Genomic DNA, 24,574 nt, shown 5'->3' on the forward strand with positions numbered 1-24,574 from the left:
GTTCTAAGATCATTGGATTTGGGCTGTGATTTGTTCTATATCTCATATTCCTTGTTCTTTTCTAATTGCATCTCTTTTGTGAGCCAGACCATGGTGATATATTTCCTATCAGCTGCCATTAAAATTTGAACAGATTTCATTTTCTTAAATTTCCCAGAAAGTATGGTAGTGCTTGGGATTTTTAGCAAACTGTGTGCTAAAGGCATGTTGTAGGCTGTTGTGAACATATCACCGGAAACATGGGTATTTAATCCTCAACCACTAACTTTTAAATGGCAAAGGATCTGATTTTCTTCTGTCTCTCTACTTTTATACCAGTGTGTCACAATTGAGTTGCACAACAAATAAATAAATAATGAATAAATGTCATAATTCATTAAGTCATAACGAGGCACTCCTGATTTACAGCAATATAAGTGAGAAGAAGCAGGGCAATTACATATCGAATGACCATATCTATTAATAAATAAATAACAAGAACACATTCTGAGGAAATGAAAACCATGCTGTGGGAAAGATGATAATATGTAGTGTATGTGGACAAAGTGTGTATTTGAAAGATAAAATTATGTGTACCAGTAATGCAGTGCTTATGTATTACTGAAAAGCAACAACATTGCTGCATTTGTTACCTCCAGCAGCCTGATAATAAGCCATATGGTGTAAGCAGAGATATTAGAAGTTAGAAGTCAGCATAGTATTACAGTGAATTATGACTACAGACTACTGTGAGAAGCATCTCCAAGTGATGGTTTTCCCTCAGTGTCAACAAAATCATCAAAATGATCAGCTTCATTCAAAAATACTATTATTTTTTGTCAAAATAACTGATCTTAGATACTCGTCTTTTGCTTTCTGATTTGTTTGGCACAGCTTCAGGCCAAGTACTTCTAGCTCACCAGGAGAACGGATGCTGGTTGCATTGTGGAAGCTGGCATCCTTTACCTGAGATCACAGATCTTATTAGGAGATGTGAAGTTATAAGAAAAAAATGGAAAAGAAAACAAAGCAGCAGAAGCACCAATGTGAAGGAGTAGAAGAACTCTTTCCCTGCACCTGCTCTAAAACTTAAAACCAGTAAGGGGGAAGAAGGCTTTTCTAAATATGTAGGGCCTAAAACTTGATCCAGCTAACTGTGCTTGATACAAGTATGCCAACTATACAGCTCCCGGATCATAGGCTCAGCTAGAGGTCAGTATGTCCCCTAGTGCATGTTTGAGTAGACTTACAGTCAGGGATCACTACGTTTCTGAGGTACTTTCCCTCCCTGCAGATTTTTTCCTACAAGAGGTGAGCCTTGGGTTCTTAGGCCCAGATCATCAAAGTCATTTAGGCACCTAACTCCCATTGAAATCACCTAAATACCTTTGAGGATCTGAGCCTTAGAGCTAAATCTTAATTGTTCCTATGCAAGTGTGAAAGGGCTGAATGAAGAGAGGTATGAGAGTCTTTCCCCGTCTCCTTGTACACCCATGCAGAGGGCGTCAGGAATGCTAGAGCTTCTCCTGCCTGAGCATGAGGGGGTTGAGGATGGCTAGCACATGTAGCACTGCTGCACAATCCCCGAATCATGGCCAGGAGGATTGTTCAGAGGGGTAGGAATTGCCTTGGGGTGCTCTCCTTTTTAGCAACCCTGTAGGCCTTCTGTTTAGTTCAGCATTCTGTAGGCAGAGTGCCTCCAGCAACTGTTGCTCTGGTGCTCCACCTCTTTAACTTACTCTGCCCGCTCCCCAGGGCAGTTCTGGCTGTGAAAGCCAAAACAAAACAGATTCCTAAGTACATTTTACCTTTGGTTATAACTCAATGTTTAATGTCTTTCACTAACATCAGCAGAGCGTCTGTCCTATCTTTCTCATAACAAGAGGACGATAACTTTAAAATAGATCATGTAGGAAAACCGTGTGAGCTTTCTTGCTGGTGTGAACAAACAAAATCAAACTCAAATTAGAAGGCAGTAAAACACTTTAAATAGATAATACTGATGAACAGCAGTGCTGATTCTGTCCATGTGCATGTAAGCAATTTTATGAAGCTAATTTCTTCATTCATTTATCCAGGTGCTCATACAGGTCTCGGGGGGAGAGGGGGTGATGGATAATAAATAATTTTTGAGTATTTTACATTGTTGTCTAGCTCCTTCCCCAAGGTATGGCTCAAGCCTCCTCCCTGGTTCTTGCTACTTCAAGTGGTTTCTTCCCTCTACTCACAAGGGCTGGGTCCTGACTTCTTTTTCGTGCTGCCTGGTGTCTCCACATCAGGCGACTTTTCCTTGTGCCCAAGACACAAAGGGTGCTGTCCTTTGGGCAAATGAATAATGTAACCACTGCTGGCAAGGAGTATAAAACCCAGTACACCAAAAAAACCCAATCAACACAGACCCCAGCAAAGAAATAACACCCTCCCTCCCAAATAACAATATAACAATGGGGGGCTTTACTGGGAGCAAGAAAACAGTATTTGGGGGAAGAGAAGTGCTGGGTTAACTAAAAAATACTAACACATCCAAAAATCAACAAATTTCCAACCTCCCAATACTCCCAACTCTTCCCAACCCCCAGATCCCTCCCTGGCACCTTCCCAGGCAGATGGTATGCTGAAGGTGAGCCACAGAGATGAGTGTGGCAGTGCTGCAGATGTTGGCCACCTAAAACAAACAAAGAGTCTTCTTACAGTGTCTTCTCTCCTGGGTAGAGCAGGTTCCTCTCTTGGCTCCCTAGTCTGGGAATCCTGTGGAGGGCTCAGTTGGCTCTCAGAAGTCAAGTTGGATCTGTCACTCTGGACACTGGTCTCTGCAGGGCTGGAATTTCCTAACTCATACACTTGATCCCAAAGCAGTTCAAAGACTCCCTTTCTGGGTGGTTGAGTTAATCAGAGGATCCCTGGGCTGTTTTGCTTCTCTCTCAGTTCCCAAAAGCTCAAAAAAACCCTAAACCTAATCTCTTTATCTCTGAGTCAGGCTATCCCCTTGGACGGAAGGGCTGAGCAGCCCTGGCTCATCTTTGGCCCAGCAAACTACTTGTCCATATCACCCCATGCAGAAAGCTCCCTACTGGCCTCAGCAGGAGTTTCTAGTCCATTCCTGACTCCAACTATTCTGAGAAATGGCGACAGAGGGCTCTGGTAGCTGGTATTGTTGTAATCCATAGGCTAGGACCACCTAAAGGCTCAGTATGGGGTTTTAGGAACGGGCAAACTCCAAATGGGGGTTACAGTAGATTGTATAAATAGTAGTAACATTAATGCAAAGTGGAGAGTAAGAACAATTTTTAGAACCAAAATGCCTGGTTGCTAGGTTACAACATAGAGCTATGGGTGGTATTTAATGAAAGAGAATATTTATGAAACTAACTGCTTGCATCTCATGCAGCGTGGACAACTCGAATGAAAAGGCACTGTGGGGGAACATGCAGCCTCCACTTCTGCAGGTGGGAGAGATCCTTCTGGCAGAGGGTGGGGGACAGAACTGAGAGGTTGATGGTCTGTGCAGAGGCTGTGCATCCCTTGTGCTGCATAGATCCAAGCTCCCTGACGAATCTCTGTGTGGCAGTGTGTAAGGCAAGGGTAAGGTTGGGCTAGAGAACATGCCCACCTCTGAGCTTCCTACCAATGAGTTAGAGTCCTTTTGCTGATGTAGCCTCCACAGAGTGGTTCTGCATCTGCTCCACTGCTTGCAGGGAGGAAGCATGGGGAAAGATTCCTTTCTCTCTGCAGAGGCACCTAGCACACAACTAAAGCTAAGTGCTGGGTCCTGGGATTCTGCCATATGTAAACTGCAGTGCATTATCATTAACCACTCATGGAATTAAATAGCCCACTTTGTCAGCACATTCACCAAGTACAATATTTTACATTTAGGCAGCAGAGCTTTAGTGGCATTATTCTTTTAAGGAAAGAGCGCAATTATGTTACTAACAAGAAATGGGTTGGCATACGTCAAGAATTTCTGCTATGAACCAATGCACGTTCCCTTTCTTTAGGATGTGTTTATAACACAGCTAAGTTCAGTAAATCTCGTAGGCCACATGGGGTCCACGCTTCAGGAGAAACTAAAATATGAGATGGTTTGAACTAAAGACAATATGCACAAAATAATGCATCTCTCTAAAATATAGTTGTCCAAATTCAGTCCTTGAGTGAGCAAGCACAATACGTTTACAAATGAAGCTTCAATTTGTCCCAGTATGTATATCCCTAAAATAGCAATTGTTTCTGAGGAAAGGAAAATAGACAACTAACAGAGTATGGGATGAAATACTGTTGTGTATTAAAATCTGGCTAAGCAATAGGAAACAAAGAGTCCATAATAAATGTCAACTTCACAAAGTAGCTCAGGGATCAGAGTTCTTCAGTATATTTAAGTGTTGGAAAATTAAATGGACAGTGAGGTGGAAAAATGTAACAGTAATACAATGGGCTCAGAAAGCTTGGGTTTCGGTTTTGGCAAAACATCAGTCAACAAGGTTTGGTTTATAGGTTAGAGGAAGACGTGAAAGACCACAATCCTTGTTAGACAGACATAAAAAGAAAGGTATTATATTTATCTTATTTGAGTAGAGTTGTTTGAGGATTTATGCCATTCACGTGGTAAACTCCAGCCAGTTCTAAATTCCGGTATGAGACAGAAAGTGAATGAAAGAAGTGAAATAATCTATTCGAACACACTGAAACATATCTTTGACGTCATTGGTGTAGAAGGGACAATGAGAGTGAATGACACTCAGTGTAATGTGGCTGAGTTTAGTTAGGTTTTATGCAAAAGATATCCACAGACCCTGATAAACATTTACCCCAAGGCTGGAAGAGTGAGTCAGAAACTCTGAAACAACTTTCACAACAATCAAAAACATACACAAACCTTTACAGAAGGTACACTCTGTCTGCCATCTACTGATGCAGAAGGCCATGATGTGACCTAGAGACCTCAGTTTAAGTATATAATCTCTACATCCCAGAACCACAACCCCAAATGGATGAGATTTATGCTTTCTTCTACAGGTTTGGCATAGGGAAGGAGTGGCAAAAAACACAGCATAGACCTCAACCATTTTTGTAAAATTGTTACAACAGAGCATGTTTAAAATACCAGCTCTCCCTAGAGAAATAGAGGATTCCCTGTATAAGAAAGAACATCTGTGTCCTAATTCAGCTGCCAGATTTCTTTGGCTACAAACAGGATTTTTTCAGTAACATCAAGGTTTATTGGTTTGGTTTGGTTTGGTTTTTTGCTACTGACAGCTTTTTCCATAGCTACTACAGTACACTGTGCTGTGCACTTAATCAGTTCTACCAGTTTTATTTACTGATTTGTCACAGAAATGGTATTGCCTCAGTTGAATAGCTACCAGTTAAAGAGGTAAAGAAAATGTCTGCTATGCATAGCTTAGGACCTCATCTGCCAGCTATGCAAACTTTAGTACTATTGTTCTGATTGCAAAAGAATAACCCTTGTTACAAAAGCATATTGAAGCAAAATTCTGTTCTCACTCACTCGGGTGTAAATCTAGAGGCATTCCCTTGATGGTCCTGATGTTAGAACAGAATTTGGCCCTCTTTTTATATATCAGCCAAGGCTACCAGACCTGCAGCCCCCTGGTTCTCACACCAAAACAATGATGCCTGGCACACCCATTGTTGAATCCCCAAGGACAAACATGGAAGTGACATAAGCAGTGATAGTGCTGAAGGTGCTCAAAGGAGTACAAAAGGTTAGTATGATAAGGAGTATGACTCTGTCATCTGTTAACCTAGTAGTATCTCATTTGTAACACTGATCATAGATTTGTCGTCATGTACGTACTATTTTGGTATCCGCCCAAGAGCCTGAAAAAGCTTATATAGTCCCCTTTGGTAAACACAAATTTTGAGGAAAGCCTACTGAAAAGTTTTCTTCCTTTTGAGCTAAAGTTTGCATTTGTGCCTAGATAGTATGGTGACAGGCACACTATAACTGCATAAATTTATATTAGGATTTAAGGGAACTCTACTGTGTTCCCTTCTTCCAAGGAACACATTGTAATATCTTAAAACAGAAGAACAGCCCAGAAAAATGGTCTGCTGTGAAAAGTTCATTACAACTGGAGTTTGGAAATAAGCACTGTTTGTGCCTTCCATTACTTTCTGTAGCAGAAATAAATCTATAGAGATGAGGGGGTGTAAACTTGGGAATCTGTGTGCTCAGAATGAAAACCAAACTAATTTGAGCCAAACTCCTGAAGGAGCCAGTGACAAACAGAATGTCCATTCACAGCACAATCGTTTCAAACAGCCGTTATTGGCATTTATGTCAATATGCTGTCATATGGAACCTCAATGAAATAACAGTGAAACAGCACACAGAATTTGATTCTGTGGATTATTGCAGAGTTTCAGTTTTGTTTCAATGAGATCTGTTTCCTGGAAATGTCCATACTTTTATACAAAACAAATGGAGCAGTCCAAGTAAACAAAAAGCAAAAAAAGGTATGCCCAACATTCAAAGTGAGAGTGGGTGATTAATTCTAGTTCTAGAGAGAGACCAGTTTTAGCTGTAGTCTCTATTTTAAGTAGAGGGAATACTGCTGGAGCCAGTAATATATCTAGTCTGGAACTGATATTTTAAGCACGCTTACTGTATGTGCTTATGTTGCATACTGTCTCTTTTTTCTATTTTGGTTGTTTTCATCCCATGGAAATGATAAGTGACTTTGGAGGGGAAAGGAGTAAGTTACTGGAATAATACTAGTCAAATAGACCAGACTATCCCTGGTCTGAATGGGAAAGATGTGTTTAAAATACTTTATACGTTGCCTTTCACACCTGAGGTTCTTCCATGCTGCTCCTTTACCTTATCCATATTGTTCTGTGTTTACATGATGACCCAAGGATGATGATAGCTTCAAGCTTCTCTTTTCAGTTTAGGTGCAGTGTGTTTGTTGCATCCAGGACTGTACTGTAAAATTGTAAACATAGAAGGGAAAATATGTGAGTTCTGAATTCAGCCTGCAAGACTGTTACTTTATTTCAAATGGAAAGCTGTGGGTTAAACTGGATTTTCATCTCTACTGCTTAATCAAAGTCTCTGTTTTTATGGAAAAGATTTCTTTTAATCTCAGCCTATTTATATGGATCAGCTAGGCTGGTATGGGTATAAGTGAAGGCAGAATTTGACCCCATATTTTTGTGAGAAAAGTAGTTAAAGACAATATGAACAAGAAGTGCCTGTCTGTTTGTTCTAGCAGATAATGCTTATTTTCTAATAATAATGTGGGGTAATCTTAGTGGGAAATTGCTGGTTTTGCATACAGGGTCCTCTGTTTACAGCTTGGATGAGATTACAGAAGCCAGCTGCTTCTTTGCCATTAAACAAATGAAATGTCCAACAACTGTGACACAGTGACAATCCTAGTGCTTCATTACCATGCTTGACTTCTTTCATTTGATACTGTTGTATACATATTCAAAGTATCTCTGGCTTGGGGACAAGGAAAACATGGCCTACCAGTAATGTAGATCAAAAACCTGTCCACCTCTGAGCCAACTCCAAATTGGCAGCTTGGAAACAGGCTTGCAAAAGAGATAAAATCATATAATATTTGGATTCCATTCAAGGTTTTACATTTAATTGCACTTCAAGCAGAACCATGTATGTGAATTACTGAAAAGAAGAGAGTGCGATTTTTGTTTATGGGCAGTTTGCATGCGCTTTTTTCCCCAAACTTTACTATCTTCTTTTTCTGTTAACTTTTGAAATTTATACTATGCGAGAAATTAATATAAACAAGAATGATAAATGTTAGGCTAGTCAGTAGAAAAAGACACTTGTCATACCATCGGATTATTACAGAGAATGTATATTCATGAGAAGCCTATAGTACCATATTGCAGTAAAATACTGAATAGAACTAAATTGTTACATGCTGTTTGTTTTTTGCATGTGCCAAAAATACTAAAATAACAAATTTTCAGACTAAAAGATACAAACCTGTCAATTTCCCAAAGAACATCCAAACTTTAATGTAGCTGGTCCATCATTATTCTGTACAGTCCTTCATTTCAGAATCTGCTTCCTCATCCATATTCCAGTCTTTTATACTTATGAGCAAGTATCTTCATGCTCTTCTCAATTACCTGAACTTCTTGTAGCTTGATTCTCCTCTCATTTATGTCATATTTACAGCAGTGTAACTAACAGGCCAGATTCTCAACTGGTGTAAATCAGGATAGCTCCATTGACTGTGGTGGCACTAAGACAGTTTACACCTGCTGAGGATCCAGTCCATTGACTTCCATGGAATTACACCAGATATATACCAATATATAAAAGCAGAAAGTCAGTCTCATTATGTAAAATATGTGCAGTTGTAGAAAGGCCCATAAGGATATTCTGACTATCAGCATATTCACAAAGATTGCATCTCTGATTTTGCTCCTACTTATATCAGTTTTACAGTGGGATAAGTCCATTGACTTTACTGGAGTTACTGTTGGTTTATGTTGATGTGAAAGCAGACTCTGCCCCTGAATGTCTGATCATAAACCAATGCCTGATTTCACTTAAATATATTTTGTTGTTAAGGCATATGATCAAGATGTGAAATTCAGAGCCACTTCAAGGTTTGAGTTTCAAGGTGTGCATCTGGAGTTTTGGTTTGACCCACTGTAAAGATAAGGGTCATTTGTACAGTTTGTACCCAAATTCAGCTCTGGATGTCAACACCATAAAATTGTGTGTGGAGGTGGGTCACAGCCACAGTTTTCATTCACAACCGTTTCTAGAATCCACCCTTGTAATTCAAACAAGATCTTATTTGGCACCCAAGCAGTATGTACTGACTTCAAATATAAACTTATTGCAAGCAGCCTGTCATTATGACCTCTTCCTTTGTGGGCTCCTGTCAAGGTTCCTTCCCCACTCTGAACTCTAGGGTACAGATGTGGGGACCCGCATGAAAGACCCCCTAAGCTTATTCTTACCGGCTTAGGTTAAAACTTCCCCAAGGCACAGATTTCTTTCTTGTCTTGGGAAGCAGCTTAGGTTAAAAACCTGGTACGCTGCCACCACCAAGCAATTTAACAAAGAATCCAGGAAGAGACCACTTGGAGACTTCTTCCCCCAAAATATCCCCCCAAGTCCTACACCCCCTTTCCTGGGGAGGCTTGAGAATAAACAAGATGAGCACAAACCAGCCTTGGATCTTTTAGATCCCTAAAAACCCAGATTCTTAAAAAACAGAACTTTATTAGAAGAACAAAACAAAGATAAAAGAAACACTCTGTAAGATTAGAATGGAAGATAATCTAACAGGCAGTCAGATTCAAAACATAGAGAATCCCTCTAGGCAAAACCTTAAGTTACAAAAAGACACAAAAACAGGAATATACATTCCCTCCAGCACAGCGAATTTACAAGCCAAAACAAAGAAAACCTAACACATTTCCTAGCTAGATTACTTACTAACTTTACAGGAGTTGGAGAGCTTGCATCCTTGATCTGTTCCCGGCAAAGGTCACACACAGACAGACAAAAGTCTCGCCCCCCGCCCCTTCAGATTTGAAAGTATCTTGTCCCCTCGTTGGTCATTTTGGGTCAGGTGCCAGCGAGGTTACCTTAGCTTCTTAACCCTTTACAGGTGAAAGGATTTTTCCTCTGGCCAGGAGGGATTTTATAGCACTGTATACACAAAGGTGGTTACCCTTCCGTTTATATTTATGACAGCTCCTCATGTCCACAAAAAAAACAAGATGAATTACCTTTTGTGAGGTTTATTGGTGGCTAATATTACATTATTTTTATTAATTTTTCCCTGACAATATGTGATTTTTGAAAGCCCACAGCATGAATAAATGGCTCCATATTATTCCATATGTAGCATATCTTAAATTTTCCAGTATATTGCTAAAGTTAGCTTAATGTCATATTATGGAGTCAATTTCTTATGTTATAACTCAGTTTTTATTCACTCCTTACTAAAGTAAACCTCTCACTGAAAGAGTCAATGAGAATTTTACATAAGAATTGTGTAAAAACTGAATGACAACTAGAGATGGGCAAATAACCGATGTTTTGGTTTGCTGCCTGTTATGGAAAAAAAATTGGAGTTCAGGTCAAACCGAAAACAACATTTTTCTGAATTTTTGATTAATTAAAAAAGTTGGAAAAGATTTGTTTCAGATCAAACAACGTGTTTTGTTTGACTCCAGACTGACTTCTATTTTGAGGCATATTTCATCTTTATAAAAGCAAAGGAAATGAAAGGATAGATGCACAAAACTGAGAAGGAGGAAGCAGTGGGGATGCCTGTTGTATTCCCAGAATCCCATTCCATTTGTACAAAATTTTTGAATAGCACTCATTTCAATATTTCCCTTTTTTTTCTTTTTTTCATTTTGACTGAAACAATTCACCGAAGTCAACATGAGTTTGAGAAATGCTTCAGTCAACCCAACGCTGCATTTTTCAGCAAAAAAAGTTTCAAAATATTTTGCCTAGGTCTAATGATGACTTCAGCATTCGTTCCATGGTACATTTTCATAATTGCCACATTTCAGGGAAATTTGGAGGCTATTATGTAGCATGAAGAATTCCATAATTATATGTAGAAAGAATAGCTGAGGTTTGAAAGCCATTGAATGTTACATTTTTTTAAAAAATGCCAGTTTGATCAAGTACAATAAACTGAGCCAGAAGCACATGGGATTCTGGAAGCTACCATCAGAAGAAGTTTAATTACTCTATGGAGAGACTGGAAAATAATTGACTTTTCAACCTTGTTTGTAAATGCCATTTTTATAATGATTAATCAAGGAACAGGATAATCAAGCCCAACAGATAAGAAACAATTGAATTAACCCTGTGTGTTCAATCAATGCATTGTCCAAGGCCTAACTTAAACTTGAAAGGTTTGATTCTTCCAAGTCCTTGTGCAATGCACAAAAGGGAGTACAGACTTGTTGCGCTCCAGTGCCTCTCCTTGGTCTCTATACAGGGTTAAAAAAAAAGTGAGGTGTTTGTGATGTGAAGAGGCCTTAGGCATGATCATCAGCATATAAATGAGGTGCTTTGTTATGGGCTGCCCTCACAGGCTGCAAGGCAGGTGTAGTGTGGTGGCAGCCAGTAGTGCTTTCATTAATGCAGGATCTGATTCCCTTGTGCTTCGTTTGTTCAGTTCATCGCTGTTTGCCTGTGCACAGATGTGGAACACTCCACATCTGTACAGGATCTAGCCAGAAGAGGCTTTCTCAACCATTGAGATGGTCAGAATTTTTTGACCAAAGTGTTTTTGTTGTTTTTTATGGAAAAATACCTTTTCTTGAAAATGAAAAAGTTTGCAAAAAAAAAAAAAGTTCATTTTTTTGTTTCATTTTTCATTAATTTTACTATGTTTTAAATTGAAATCTTTATTGAAGACATTATTGAAACTCATCAAAATGGCTGTAAATTGTTTGATAATGATCCTGATAACAATTTTGCTACAAAAATTAAAAATTTAGAAAAAATGAAAAAATCAGTTTCACACCCTGCAAAAAGAAAAGGAGTGCTTGTGGCACCTTAGAGACTAACCAATTTATTTGAGCATGAGCTTTCGTGAGCTACAAAATAGAAACAGCTTTGACATTTCAATTATCAATGTGATTTTTAATTTTTTTTGTGACTACCTCTACATAAAGCTTAGTTAGCCAGTTAGAGTGGATAACTGAAAGAAAGCCATACCCGACCATATAATGTTAAAAGGGGGCATTTAACCTTAGCAGAAGTGAAAGTAAAATCAAATTGTGAGGAAATAGGCCTGATTCTTCATTAAGGGAGCAATGGTGAAAATAGAACTATGTTTCCTACTTCTGAGACTCCAAATGGACTTCATTCTTCTCTCCAGTATAAAACAGCAGAGAATGCCACTGAGTTACACTGGGGTAAGTTAGAGAAGAATAAGGCATATTATCTACCTTTTATTTGTTTTAGACCACATCTAATGTTATTTCAGTAACATTATTTGCCCAGATTTGCCCTCTGAAACCCAGCAGATGGGGACACTTCTCTTCTTTGCCAAATGTGCCCAGATCTCAGTCCTGAGGCAGACTAGGCCCACTGCTAGATTAGTGGTCCCCGAAATGACAGGTGGCAGTGGTCACATGGAGGTTTATGAGTTCTCTATCCTGAGCTATTCAGACCTAGGGAAAGTTGGACTGAGGAGGTAAAAAATAAAAGGCAACATTTCCAAGTCCATGGCTGGGCTAACCAACCCTGCAAGCCAAGGGTTTAGAAAAGAAGGAAATCACATGGTAGTATCCAGTGTCTTAGAGGCCTTTCATTTCTAACCTGCCTGCTGCATCTTGAGCTAAGACTATCCAACTACTGTAGGGTGCAGACTCAGGTAAGCAGACCTTGCCTATTAATTTACAAGCTAAGGGTTTCAAATCTTCACAGACCTCTTGAGGCAGCCCCTCGGTTGACACTAGCAGAAGTTCTTTCCCTCTAATTGCCAAACTCGTTGCCAACAAAACAAAATTTTGGGTTGAAATGGAGGAAAGGGGAAAGACCCACAAAAAGTCCTACAGTGTGTGCCAGAAGGGCTAAAATTGTATTTCAACTCCATTCCAGGGTAAAGGGTCCCTCCTTCACTAAAAAGTCTACAGAGCTATACCTTTCTGACGTAAAAGGAGATAAGAGAGACCGTAGAGCTTTCTGCCTTAGAAGTAATGCCAAGCAGAAACCCTCAGATGGGCTGAATATGTCTCATATTTGTATTCCCCAAGGTCACTGGAGGATTCTATCCAGTTTTGAACCTAAAGCCCTTAAATGCCAAGCCATTTCATCAGGACAGCCTCGAAGACTTTAAAGTAATGGAGTGAAATCCTGGCCCCATTGAAGTCAGTGGGCGTTTTGCCATTGACTGTAATGGAACTATGACTTCACCCAAGGTTTACAAAGGGAATTTTCTAGGAAAAACAGATCTAAGTAAAACTTTTCTCAATTTGCTCAGCTTTCCCATGTCTCCCAACTACAGGAAACTTGTTAACTTTTCCTGAAAAGCAGCACTATGTCAAGCTACTCACCCCCTAAAATCCAGAGAAGTGAAAAGATGTATTTACTTAAACAATAATTTCATTGCATCAGTCAGAAGAGCTCCTAAGACTTATATAATGGCTACAGTCCTCTTTGAAGGGAATTTGGGTTTCTTGAAAATATAGAAAAGTCTACATTAATCATATCTCCCATTTAGGCTTTCTGTGATTCGTGGGATTTCCTTCATCAAAAATTGATCCATAATGAATAAGTACTGGGAGTTAATGGTTGCTCCCTCCATCTCCCAGAGGCAATTAGCAAAGCTACTCCAAGAGCTCCATTCCCTGCCTTCCCTCTGGGCATTCTCTATTAAATACGTATCCATAGGTGCTTACTGGTTGCAAGGCTAAGGGTAAACAACTGGGAAGTGTTTCCCTTTTGCAGGCCTCCAACATCACAGAAGGGGAACTCAGTGTTTTTAAAACTCCACTCCTTTCTAGGCCCACATTGCACAGATCCTCAGGAGTCATGTCTCTAAGTCGTGGCTTCATGTTTCTCATCACAGGGTCAGTGGGCCATGGAACTTGTCAGAGCCCCCTGTTTGCAGTTTATTGCTGCTGTTAGCACAAATTGTGCATATTAACCCAGATTATAGCTACTTTGTATTCTGAAAAAGTCTCATTTCAGGGATTCCGTACACATGTTTTGTCAGACATCAGTGCAGTGATGTCCTATGTCCCCAAACTAGGGGGAACCAATTGAACAATGGGGAAGTTCTGCCAGAGCATAAGACTCTTAAACTGCTAAACACATTAGATGGACATAGCATACAGGGCCAGTGCTTTGTTCATGGGGACAGATGACCTGGACATATTCCTTAAATTGTGTTTACTGTTTGGAGGGGTAGGGAACACGGGGCACTGGATCTAACATTCTTGAGATTGCCATACACAGCTGCAGCGGGAAAAGATGCTCTCTTGGTTCCCCCAGAGAAACCCAAAATTTCTCATATTCATTTTCCCTTTTTCCCTATACTTTACAAAGATCTGTCAGCGGTGATAAATGATGGCCCAGATTGGTGCCTCTTGATCTGCTCACTGGGTGAAGTTCACCCCATGCCTTCACTCTGAACCCCCATAATCCTAGGGAAGTTAAGCAGAGAGACCCAGGAGCAGAAGGCCAGCTCTTCAGTCAAAGACTCTCTGCTGATTGCATATCTGCTTGCAGTGATTCCTTGCAAACTGCAGGATTTATGGAGCACACTGTTAAATTCCTGCTTTCAAGTTGGTAGGTACTTTGTTGTGTAGGCAGAAATCAAATGCAGGGGATTAATATTCCTTTTCAGCATTCAAGTCTCTAATCAATGACTACTGAGGACTCTGTTGTGCCCTTTAGGCACATGCTAGTAATACAGGTCCCAGGGAGTTCAAGCTACTGTGATGCTCCTTAAGATGCAAGACTCTAGATACCTCTAAAGAGTCCTGCTTTGTGCACTAATGTCTGCTAGATGGATGCCTACACAGCACTGTGTGCATGTTAATCAGACATTTGTGTATGTGCAATGGAGACATATATTTCCATACACATCTTACTGAAAATCAGGCCTTGAAGGAATACAAGCTTCTTCTGTGGAGGACAACCAAAACTGACTGTAATCCTACTCTGCTTTGTCTGGTCAGAGATTGGCAGAAGTTAATATATCCTTCTGCTTATATAAATATGGTGAAAAGACTATGGACATTGTTACTACAAACAGTGGGCCTGAAACTCTTCCAACTGAGGTTAATTTGGACATTGTAAAATCAAGAGCTTTAATGTTTTTTTCAGAAGCAGGATAGAATAAGCACATAGCTCTGCTTTGATAGTAAGGCAGACCCAGCTAACATACCTGCAGTTGTGTGACCGGTCCTCTAGTCTCCTGTGCACATGCAGCATGCACTCAGTGGTCTACTATTTTCAATTAGCCCTCCAAAGATTGTTGCACCCTGACCATTCTGGTCTACTCCACAGTGCCGCACAGACCCTCTTTTCATCTGTTACTGTCCACACCTTCCATCCACCCACCATGCATACGTCACAATTGGAAACTGATTCTCACACATGCACGCACACACATACAGAGTAAACAGAGTTAGATTCATATATCACTACTACTATCCTGTCTCTGTTTTCGCCTTAGAAGGATTTTAAGGAATTTATCAGTAGGCATTAGTACTGAGGGCAAATGCACCTCTGCAAAATATGAAATGAGGGCATTTTACCCAGAACTGAAAGAAAAGGATTTGACTCTTTTTTTCCCCAGGGCAAAAGCTCTTCTCTTTCACACTACACTGATGTGTTTATGGATAATATCACCAAAAGATGTGCTCTGCTTGATCTTCTTTCCAGATTAATACAACCGATAATGAAGACAGTGATCAGGAGGAGGAGGAGGAAGATGGAATTTATGTTGCCATGCTGAGCTCAGGCCCTCACATTACCTCTTGTAAGTCGTATTGTCTGAAAGGTTTCAGGTACCATGTCCTTCATACTGTGTTGTATTAACTGAGAAATGGTGGTATCTAGAGACTATAGGGGAGTGTATACACACACAAGAGGACAAAGTTATGGTTAAATGCTCAACCTTAACTTGCAGATTTCCTGACTTTTTAGCATTTAGCTGTGTGACCTAAGGGCTCAGTCATGCCTTTAAACACTGGCCCATGGGGGAACGTACCTTTTGCTACACTCTTTCAAGGGGTGCAACATGCTTTCCCCTTGGTGGCCACCCAGATCTGCGGGCTGATGTGGAGAGTGGCAGACCCATTTCTCTCCACCCCTCCTGTACTCTATCAGAGAGCAGCCCTTGTGCTAGAGGAGGGCAGTGCCTACATTTGTCATTAGATTCTGCATGGAAGCACAATTGGGAGGCTCTTTTCAGCTTCCTCTTCTCACATCTGTACAAACATTGACCTGTCCCTTAACGTTTCAGTAATGTTGGCTGAGATTTGCAAGGGAACCTAAGACAGTTAGGGAAGAGCTGCAGGTTTTTTTGCATTATTATATTTAGAAGCACTCATCTTTCTGTCAGGCATGAGGCAGTACAAAGTAGTCAGGTATTTTGGGGGGGTTCTAGAATTTTTTTGGAAAATACCAGAAATGGAAAAGAAAGAATTTATTGGAAAACTTCTATCTCAAATGCACCCTAAGTGAAACAGCTTGCTTAAAATATTAACATATAAATTGTGGGTTAAAATTGAGAGGGTTGGCAAAAGAATAGAAACATATGTAAGTTAAATGCTTCTAATATTGGAAATAATGGAGGGTCTTCATAATGTTTATGTCCAGAAATGGATACAGTTTTAAAAGGGTATGGAGGGAATAAGTTACATGGTTTCCAGTTGTTATTTTAGCTAAATCCTTATGCTGTACATAGTGCTGAAAATTTACTGTTATGTATTTCTCCACTATATCCTTATTTTTGGTCAAAAGGCCACTAAGGCCATAAAGCTCACTACAAACCACTTATCCCAGGGGAAATATTTATTTCATTTTAAATAATGTTAAATGATAAGCAGCCAAGCTATAGTGTATTAAAAATAAGTGATACAGCTGCATGAGTTCTAGCATATTTTACTAACTCATGTGTGCTGTGCTGCTTTGAAAATGAGGCAATACAGATTGTGGGGAAAGGATAGTGCATATTGCCTAACCACCCCACCAATAACTCTGAAAAGCCCTAATGTTATTGTATACATGAATATGTTGTGTTCTGAGGTAGCAAGATATAATGAAAGCTTCCACTGTTCATTTGGTAAATATTTTAAAAGCCATTCACTGAAGTTATACGTTTAACAGCGTTCCACTGTATTAGTTCATAAAAGTTTTATTGGCAGTGCTGGTACTTTTATGGAAATCGGTGAAACACAAAATGCTTCCAGTTGGCAAATTTTAAATTAAACAATGCATTCTTTAGCATTAACAGACAGACAGAGCACAGGAGACCAGTGTGGAGTCAGACAGAAAGCCTGGGAGGAATCAGGCAAGAAGGAAGAGGACAAGGAGGAAGAAAAGGAAGAGGAAGCTGAAGAAGTCAATGGAGTGGAAGAAAAGAAAGACGAAGAAAATAATTTAGAGGAAAAGTCATGCAGCTTTGATGACGACAATGACAATTTATATGCCAGCATACCTGATGACGATCCTGAAGTGGGTGGAAGAGACTCTTTTTTCCTGGACAAGCCACCCCTACCTCCTCGAGATCCATCTACCACTATAAAACAAGATTATATTCACTACTTTTCACAAGGTATAGTCTTACCAAAAAAGAATTTTTCATCATATGTGTAATACTTGTTAAATGCCACTGTAGAGATTCTATATGGACGTGGCTAATGGTGGTTGGCTAGTCAGTAAGGCCCTGATTCAGCAAAACAAACAAGTGCTTAATTGCGTTGCTGAGTCAAGGCGTAAGTCACTCAGTACTACAGATAGAGTAGTGATGGTAGACTGTGAAGCACTGGTTCCAGGCTGAGTTTTCTTCCTCCTACGCATCTCAGAGATCCATAAAATAATACATGGTGCATAGAATTATAAGGAAGGTTTTAGACACAATACTGAATTAAGATGTTAGTTAAGTTACATTTAAATTGGTGCTTGTTTGCGAAGCTTGCAATGTCACAGGTAAAATTAATAGAATTTACTTTATGCATTCTAATAGGGAAAAGTAACCCAATATTGTATTAAGTATAAGTTCTAGCCAGTATTGTGGTAGAAATGTGGCCATCTGTTGAATTATAGATTGGACAATGATCTTGGTATTCCTGTTTTGGTATTCCTGATGAAGGGCTGACATCATGACCCTAATGCGGTGACAGGGCTGTCACATGGATTTTTTAAAACCAGACTCATGGAACAAAAATCTAAAATTAAATTTTGTAGTTTGCATTCCCCCTATGGAAAGGCAAAAAAAATAAAAAATGTTGTGGTGGCACTTCTAGAAGGATCATGATAGTTTTCCTATTGGAAAAAAAATGGGAAAGAGCAAATCCTTAAATGCCAAATATAGATGTTGAGCTAATAACAAAAATCAACTTGTCCTTTGCAGACACTATCTGTAAGTATCCAGATATGTCCATTCTGAATTTGCTGCACAAATGTTTGTCTTTAATAGATTATGAAAATCTGAGAACTGTGACCATAATCTCTGGTTCTTCTTTGAGTACGAGTCAGTGTAGATCCCACTGTAGGTGTGCATGCTCCCCAGGCACGCAAGAGCAGGTTCTTTTTGCTAGCAGTGTCCACTGGGGAAGTGCATGAATCCTATGCCTCCTCATGCTCCCATGACGGTCTCTCATTTTCCTCTGACCATCCATGGCAATGAGACAGAACCTAGTAGTGTCCTATCTGCTGACAACTCTATTATTATATCTTCATCTAAACTTCTGAAACACTTCAGAGCAGCCTTCAGTCTCTTACAACATCTTGGACTGAATAATTCTTGGCTGGATATAAATTCTTCAATCTAACCCCTCCTGTATGAACGAACGAAAACACACAAACACACACGCACGCACATGCACATACATGCACACGACTCCCCTGTAAAGGACCTTAACTTGGTGGGTTCAAAACCTGTAGGCTTCCAGCTGTGCCCAACCAGTGATGCACTAATTCCACTTAAAGATGGGTACAGCACGTGCCTTTTCTGCCAGGGTAAATTCCACATTCTAGTTTGCCTTTCTTCTGCTGCTTGAACCGAAAAATCGTGAGATGCGAAACTCAAACTCCATCTTTTACAACAATCCATGAGAGTGGCATTGGAGTCAGAAGATCTGGGCTCAAACTCCCATGGTAGCCAAAACTTCACCCTCTTGTGCTCCATCAAGGGGACAGATGATACCTAAGGCTTCAGCAGAGAAGTCAGCACCATGTGAGGAACCATCACCAACACTGACCACAGCACTGGCTACATTAACACTGACCAGAACTGTTGAGGCCATGGACAGCAAAACCTCAGACATCAGACCAGGTCACTGAAAGAAGCTACCTAGAATGCTGAGGCAGGATCTTGAGGAAGAACTCAGTGTCCTCTCATGTAGAGACACACAGGAAAGCATCAGGGATAAATCCTCAAACTCTCCCAGCTCTGAAGATGAGTGAAAAGGAGCAAACTAGAGTGCAGCAGAATTCCTTGGTTCTGGACCCCACTACCAACTCCAACCTTGGTATTATGGGGGAACAGTTGTGGACTGCAGAATGGTCAACCTCCCTGAGATGTGCACTGGTACTGACAGAAGCACCTGCACCCCTACCCAGTGGCGGCACTATACCCACTGGCACTGCCTATGGAGGACACATACTCATCATCACTGGGGCACACCTCACCAGTTTCCCCCTTAGGGTCATGAACTGTAAGAGTCTGAAAAACCGTAAGAGTTCTTCAGAACTCAGCCACTGCATCAGGACTGGTATTGGTCCTGTCAGCAACCTTCCAACCACCTGTATTCATACAGGATACCAGTATGGCCCTTCTTGGGATAAATGGTCCTCCTTCACAGGCCTGAAGGAGCCACTCTTCTCCATCAAGAAACAGAAGATCTCCCTCTCTGGCAGCCTAACTGGCAAGGCTGCAGACCCCCAGAGTACCAGGAGGAGCGGGACCTGTAGGCACAAATCCATCAGCATCTGGCATTGCCCCTCAAAGACCTTTCCTCATCATCAACCAGCAAGGTGGTCACCTCAGCATTGATACCAAAGCTGAATGATTTCAAAGTATTCCAAGAGCTCCTGGTATGGATCACAGACACACTGGAGATCCAGACTTCAGTCATATCTGAAAAATCTCACAAGCTATTCATTTTCCTATCTTCACCTTCCCCATAAATGTGGCATTGCTAGATCCAGCATGAACTCCGTGGCAACTGCTAGCCACTGTATCACTAACAACAAAATTTATCAAGAAAAGATACCAGGTGCCACTTTCCAGGTTCAAGTATTTTTATTCTTACCCTAATCCCAATCTCTAGTAGTCTCAGTCATCCAAGAAAAATTGCATTTGGTCAAGAATATGCATAAAATCCCAAATGATTGGATCTGCTATCTCTATATCACATCAGTGAGTGGTTGCTAATTGCCAGACTCTCCTAGACAAATGAGAGTTTCTTACATGGGACAGAGCAATGCTATTTATCAACAAGCTCCCTCACAAGGCTTGAGAGGAGCTTAAAGACATTGGAAAAGATGGACAATTGGTGGCAAATATGTCCCTGCAATCCACAATGGATGTAGCTAGATCGACAGCCATTGTGGCATTAGTGAGGAAGGCATCCCGTCTTCAAGCTTAGGGAATTCCTCATGAAATGCAAGCCATAAGAGGATTTGCCATTCTCACTCTGGACATTTCCAGAGCTCTATATTAATACCTAAAGAGGAGTGAGCCCTTGCAGCGCTCTCACTGTTTCTTTGTGTATTGAAAGGCGAGGTGATCTCTCCACGGGGACTCTCCAAGTGGATTACACAGTGCATTTCCACTTGTTACTAGCTGGTTGGTGAGCCGCATATGTGAATGTCAAGACTCACTTCACCAGAGCTCAAGCGAGCAAGTCCGCATTTGTCAGAAATGTGTCAGTCTCACAGATCTGTAAGGCAGCTACATGGACAAACCCACTGACCTTCTTTAAACATTATGCATTTGACATGCAGCCAGGGCAGATGCCAAGTTCCGAAGAGCAGTACTTCATTTTTTATTTAATTTTATTTGATTAGCACAGATCAAACACTTCATACCCACTTAGGGGCACTGGAACAATTTGTATAATGGGGGTGCTGAGAGCCACTGAACCAAACTGTAAACCCCAGGATATAATGGAAAGCACTTCAAGCCAGGGAGTACGGCAGCACCCCCAGCACCCTTAGTTCCAGTGCCAGGGTACCCACTATCCAGAAGAAGATACTGCTTGCCAGTCACATACAGTGGGATTCACAATGACACATGCGCAAAGAAGAAAGAAATGAAGCTTACTTCTTTGAGGGAGCCTCTGCATATTCCCATTTGTGGGATCAAGGTGCCTGCACCACAAACTTCTGGAACCTTCTGAACAGGAGTATCCATTGTGGCCCCTCACTCCTCCCTTTTCCTCTGATCCTGGAGGGTTCTAATGGTGTAAAAGTGGAGAGTGTCCCCAACCACCCCTCAGCTCCTTCCACTAATTTGGGAATTCTTGCCCTGAGACGCCAAAGAAGCAGGGAAGATGGGCAGGGAGTGTGAACATGCAGAGACTCCTCTTGCAGAACTCCAGTTACAGGTAAGTTACCTTCATTTCATTGTTGAGTGGTCTCTGCATATTCCCACTTGTGGGAGTTAACAAGCAGCACAACCCCCAGGAAAGTGGGCTGAGGAGTTCTAGGTAAACAAGGACTGCAGAATGGCCAGAATAAGCATCAGCTGTGGATGCCAGGTCAAGAGTGAATAGATCAATCTGCTCCCTCCCCCAAGATAAGTTTTAATTGAAGGAATTTTTTTTGCTAAAAACAACATATGTAGCTGCAGTATCTGTCATGCAGCATGGTGTGATGAAGAAAGCTTGAGGGCATGCAGTGCACATGGCCTTTCTCCTGTCAGTTGTGCAGCAAGGGCACCCGCCCTCGGGCTTCCAGCTCCCCATCTGTTGCCTTTCTGGGTGGAGACCCCCATCTCTCTCCCTTCTGATTGGGCTGTTTCCAAACTGCACAGTTCCCTGCCTTCACAGTGCATTTCCCAGCACTGACAGGTTGCCCGGGGGCACCTGCTGACTTTCTCTTTAGAGATGGTTAACAGGTGTCATTGCCACACAGCACTTCCTGTATAAGTCTACTTTATTCTTAAGGTAAAAAGCATTACAGAGAAAACAATAAAAGAACCTACATGTATGCTAATAAGCTTACCAGAGTTAACCCTACTCCTAACATGGATTTTGGCAAGACCAGTCCTTCAGACCCTCCCCTCCCTCCCAGGGTTCCTTGTGGTCACCAGTTTATCACAGCTTCAGCTCAGAACAAGCACAATGTCCTCTGTGACCTCCGTGGTCCAGTCCTTCCAACTAAGGATTGGGGCCCTCCATGGACCTGTCTGTTTGCTGGATCAGGAAGCAGGTCCTGAGACAGTATGAAATCAGGCTATTCATCCAAAAACCCTTTCTTTGTCTATTGGTCCCTGGAGAATCCAGTCTGAATTAGTATATGCATCTCTGTCCAGGGGAGGGGTTTCAAAGGGTTGATAACAGAGGAAGTACAGTAGCATCCCACCTCCCTACAAGAGAAGGTACTTACAATGCCAGAATAATACATACACAATTGCATTTTAATACAATGCATCCCAAAGGTATTAACCCTAACTCAGTAAGGTTTATCTTAATTCAATAAACTTTATCTTAATCCCATAAGGTTTGTTCAGATTTTACAGGATATTGTCAGTGTGTCATGACATGGACAACCTTTGGACCATGACAGACTGATTCCTCTTGTGTCAGCACCGTCTTCCCAAGGCTTTGGGAAACTTATAGATACATTTTGGCCCCATATAAATAGTGACAAAGTTCTCTGAATATGCAAAATTTGATCCTTGCCTTCTTGAATGTAAATGAGGTGCCATGATATACGGGCATTCTAGCAGTCTGCAGAAGATGGAAAGACCAGGCTTCTTAGCCTTTGGCTCAGAACCCTAAACAAGAACATTATCCCCATTGGGAAAGAATTTAACTTGTATTTATACCATTTGCAGAACAAAATAATACAAGCCAGAGATCTATATGCAGCTTTTGGGGGGGGGGTAGCTACAGATCTATGCCCTGTTGTGGATCCACTCAGGGTTTTGTGGCTCCCAGATCCATGATTGGCTGCTGAATCAGAATCCAGGTTTTGCGGCTCCTGGATCCATGTATGACTGCCAGATCTGGATCTGGGTTTTGCAGCCTCAGATTCATGTTTTGCTGCTAGATCCAGATCCGTGTTTTGCAGCACCAGATCCATGGATGGCCCCCAGGTCCAGATCCAGTTTGCAGATCCAGAGCTTTTGGAAACTGGATCCAATGGCCAGAGAGCCACTTTAGGCATATAGTTAGGTCTCCTAGGCCAGGGACTTTAACAGTGGCCAACCTGAGATGCCTCCCCTGTGAGCAGGGATGGGGAGGCAGCCAAATTCACTCCTGTAAGACATTCTTAAAAGCAGATGCTGGACTTTATTCACTGCCAACTTAGTCAACAGGGCCTGAGAAGCCACCCACAACAGTAGGCGTGTGTGAGGTGACTCCTGTGGCTTCAGACCAAGTCTGTACCAGAGGGGCAGCTCCTCTTTTCTTTTAAAAGACAAACTGACAAACTAACTGGAGGGCAGTTGCCAGTGCAGCTGTTACTGGTCAGCAAACCCCCACTTAGGCTTAAAAGAGAACACCTGGGCCCTGAATGAGCAGCAGGGAATTGCCTTGGGAAAGCCCTGTAGAGAGCAGAAAGCTCTGTAGACCTCTGGAAAGAGTGGGGAATTGCCTGGAAGCCAGCAGAGAAAAAGAGAGGGGGGGAGAGAGAGAGAGAGAGACCTGCTGACTTTCCTGAGCTAGAGGGTTATGCCCAGAGAAGGCTGAAGTGGGCTGAAGGCTGGGGACAAGGTGTGGTGAGACACACTGGGGCTGTTTATTGATGAGCTGGGGACTTGTTTTGTTAGGATTTATGTGCATGGGACCCCTGTAATAAATTAACTGTGAGAGCTATATTTGTACTTGATAAGACCGTTGGGACTATTTCTGAGAACCAGTGAAGGAGGGAAACTGAGGCATGTTCCCTTGTTGTGCCATGGCCTGCTGCTGGAGGGCTCTCCAGTTGGGTTTGCCCTATGACATAACTCTAAACACATTTTGCCTCCAAAGGGCAGAAAAAGAAAAAACAAAAACTGTCGAGGAACATATAGAAGACGCTGTGGTCCAAGCTTGCTGCACCATCGGTGTTTAGAAAAGAACTGCATTTCCCCTTTTATACCTTTTTTTATACCCTCAAACCCTTCAGGATTGGGGAACTGAAGGACAAGCGGGCCCAGAGAACACTGCTGTCCAGAGGGCTCTGGAAGCTAATGGTGCAGATGCCTGGAGCCTCAAGTGGAAATATGCCCAGGCCACCTGAAGAAGAACGGTTACCCTACAGGAACTGTGGTTCTTCTAGTTGTTTTAGTCAGTGCGGAACCCATGACCTGCCCTCCGTTCCCACTTTAAGAGACTTCAAAAAACATGAGCTTCATACTGGAAAGAAAATGAGGGAGGGTCCTGGTCTCCCCACTCTTTATGCCCTCACACGAGAGCAAGAGGAGATACAGGGTGAATGCACAACCCCGATGGACACTGCTAGTAAAAAGAATCCAGTCTTATGCACATGGGTCACATGTGCGCCTAGAGTGGGATCCACAGTCACCTTCTAGAATGATGGTTTTCAAACTGTGGTTCATGGACCTGGGGATCCACAGACTATGTCTAAGATTTCCAAAGGGGCCTGTATCTCCATTTGAAATATTTTAGGGGTCCGTAAATGAGAAAAAGTTGAACCCACTGGTCTAGAAGACTCACAGTTACCATAGGGTAAGTATCTGTTCTTTAT

General features: G+C 41.5%; 1 protein-coding gene across 1 annotated transcript in view; it reads left to right on the forward strand.

The window, feature by feature from the left end:
• Nucleotides 1-24,574, forward strand: part of BANK1 (B cell scaffold protein with ankyrin repeats 1) — a 277,328-nt gene that overhangs the window by 198,368 nt on the left and 54,386 nt on the right. Inside the window, exons 9-10 of the mRNA XM_074950677.1 lie at nucleotides 15,371-15,467; nucleotides 16,938-17,267. Of these exons, the coding sequence (XP_074806778.1) occupies nucleotides 15,371-15,467; nucleotides 16,938-17,267 (427 nt within the window). The remainder of the gene's footprint in view (nucleotides 1-15,370; nucleotides 15,468-16,937; nucleotides 17,268-24,574) is intronic.

The sequence above is a fragment of the Natator depressus genome, chromosome 4 (assembly GCF_965152275.1).
Source record: "Natator depressus isolate rNatDep1 chromosome 4, rNatDep2.hap1, whole genome shotgun sequence".
NCBI lineage: Eukaryota > Metazoa > Chordata > Testudines > Cheloniidae > Natator > Natator depressus.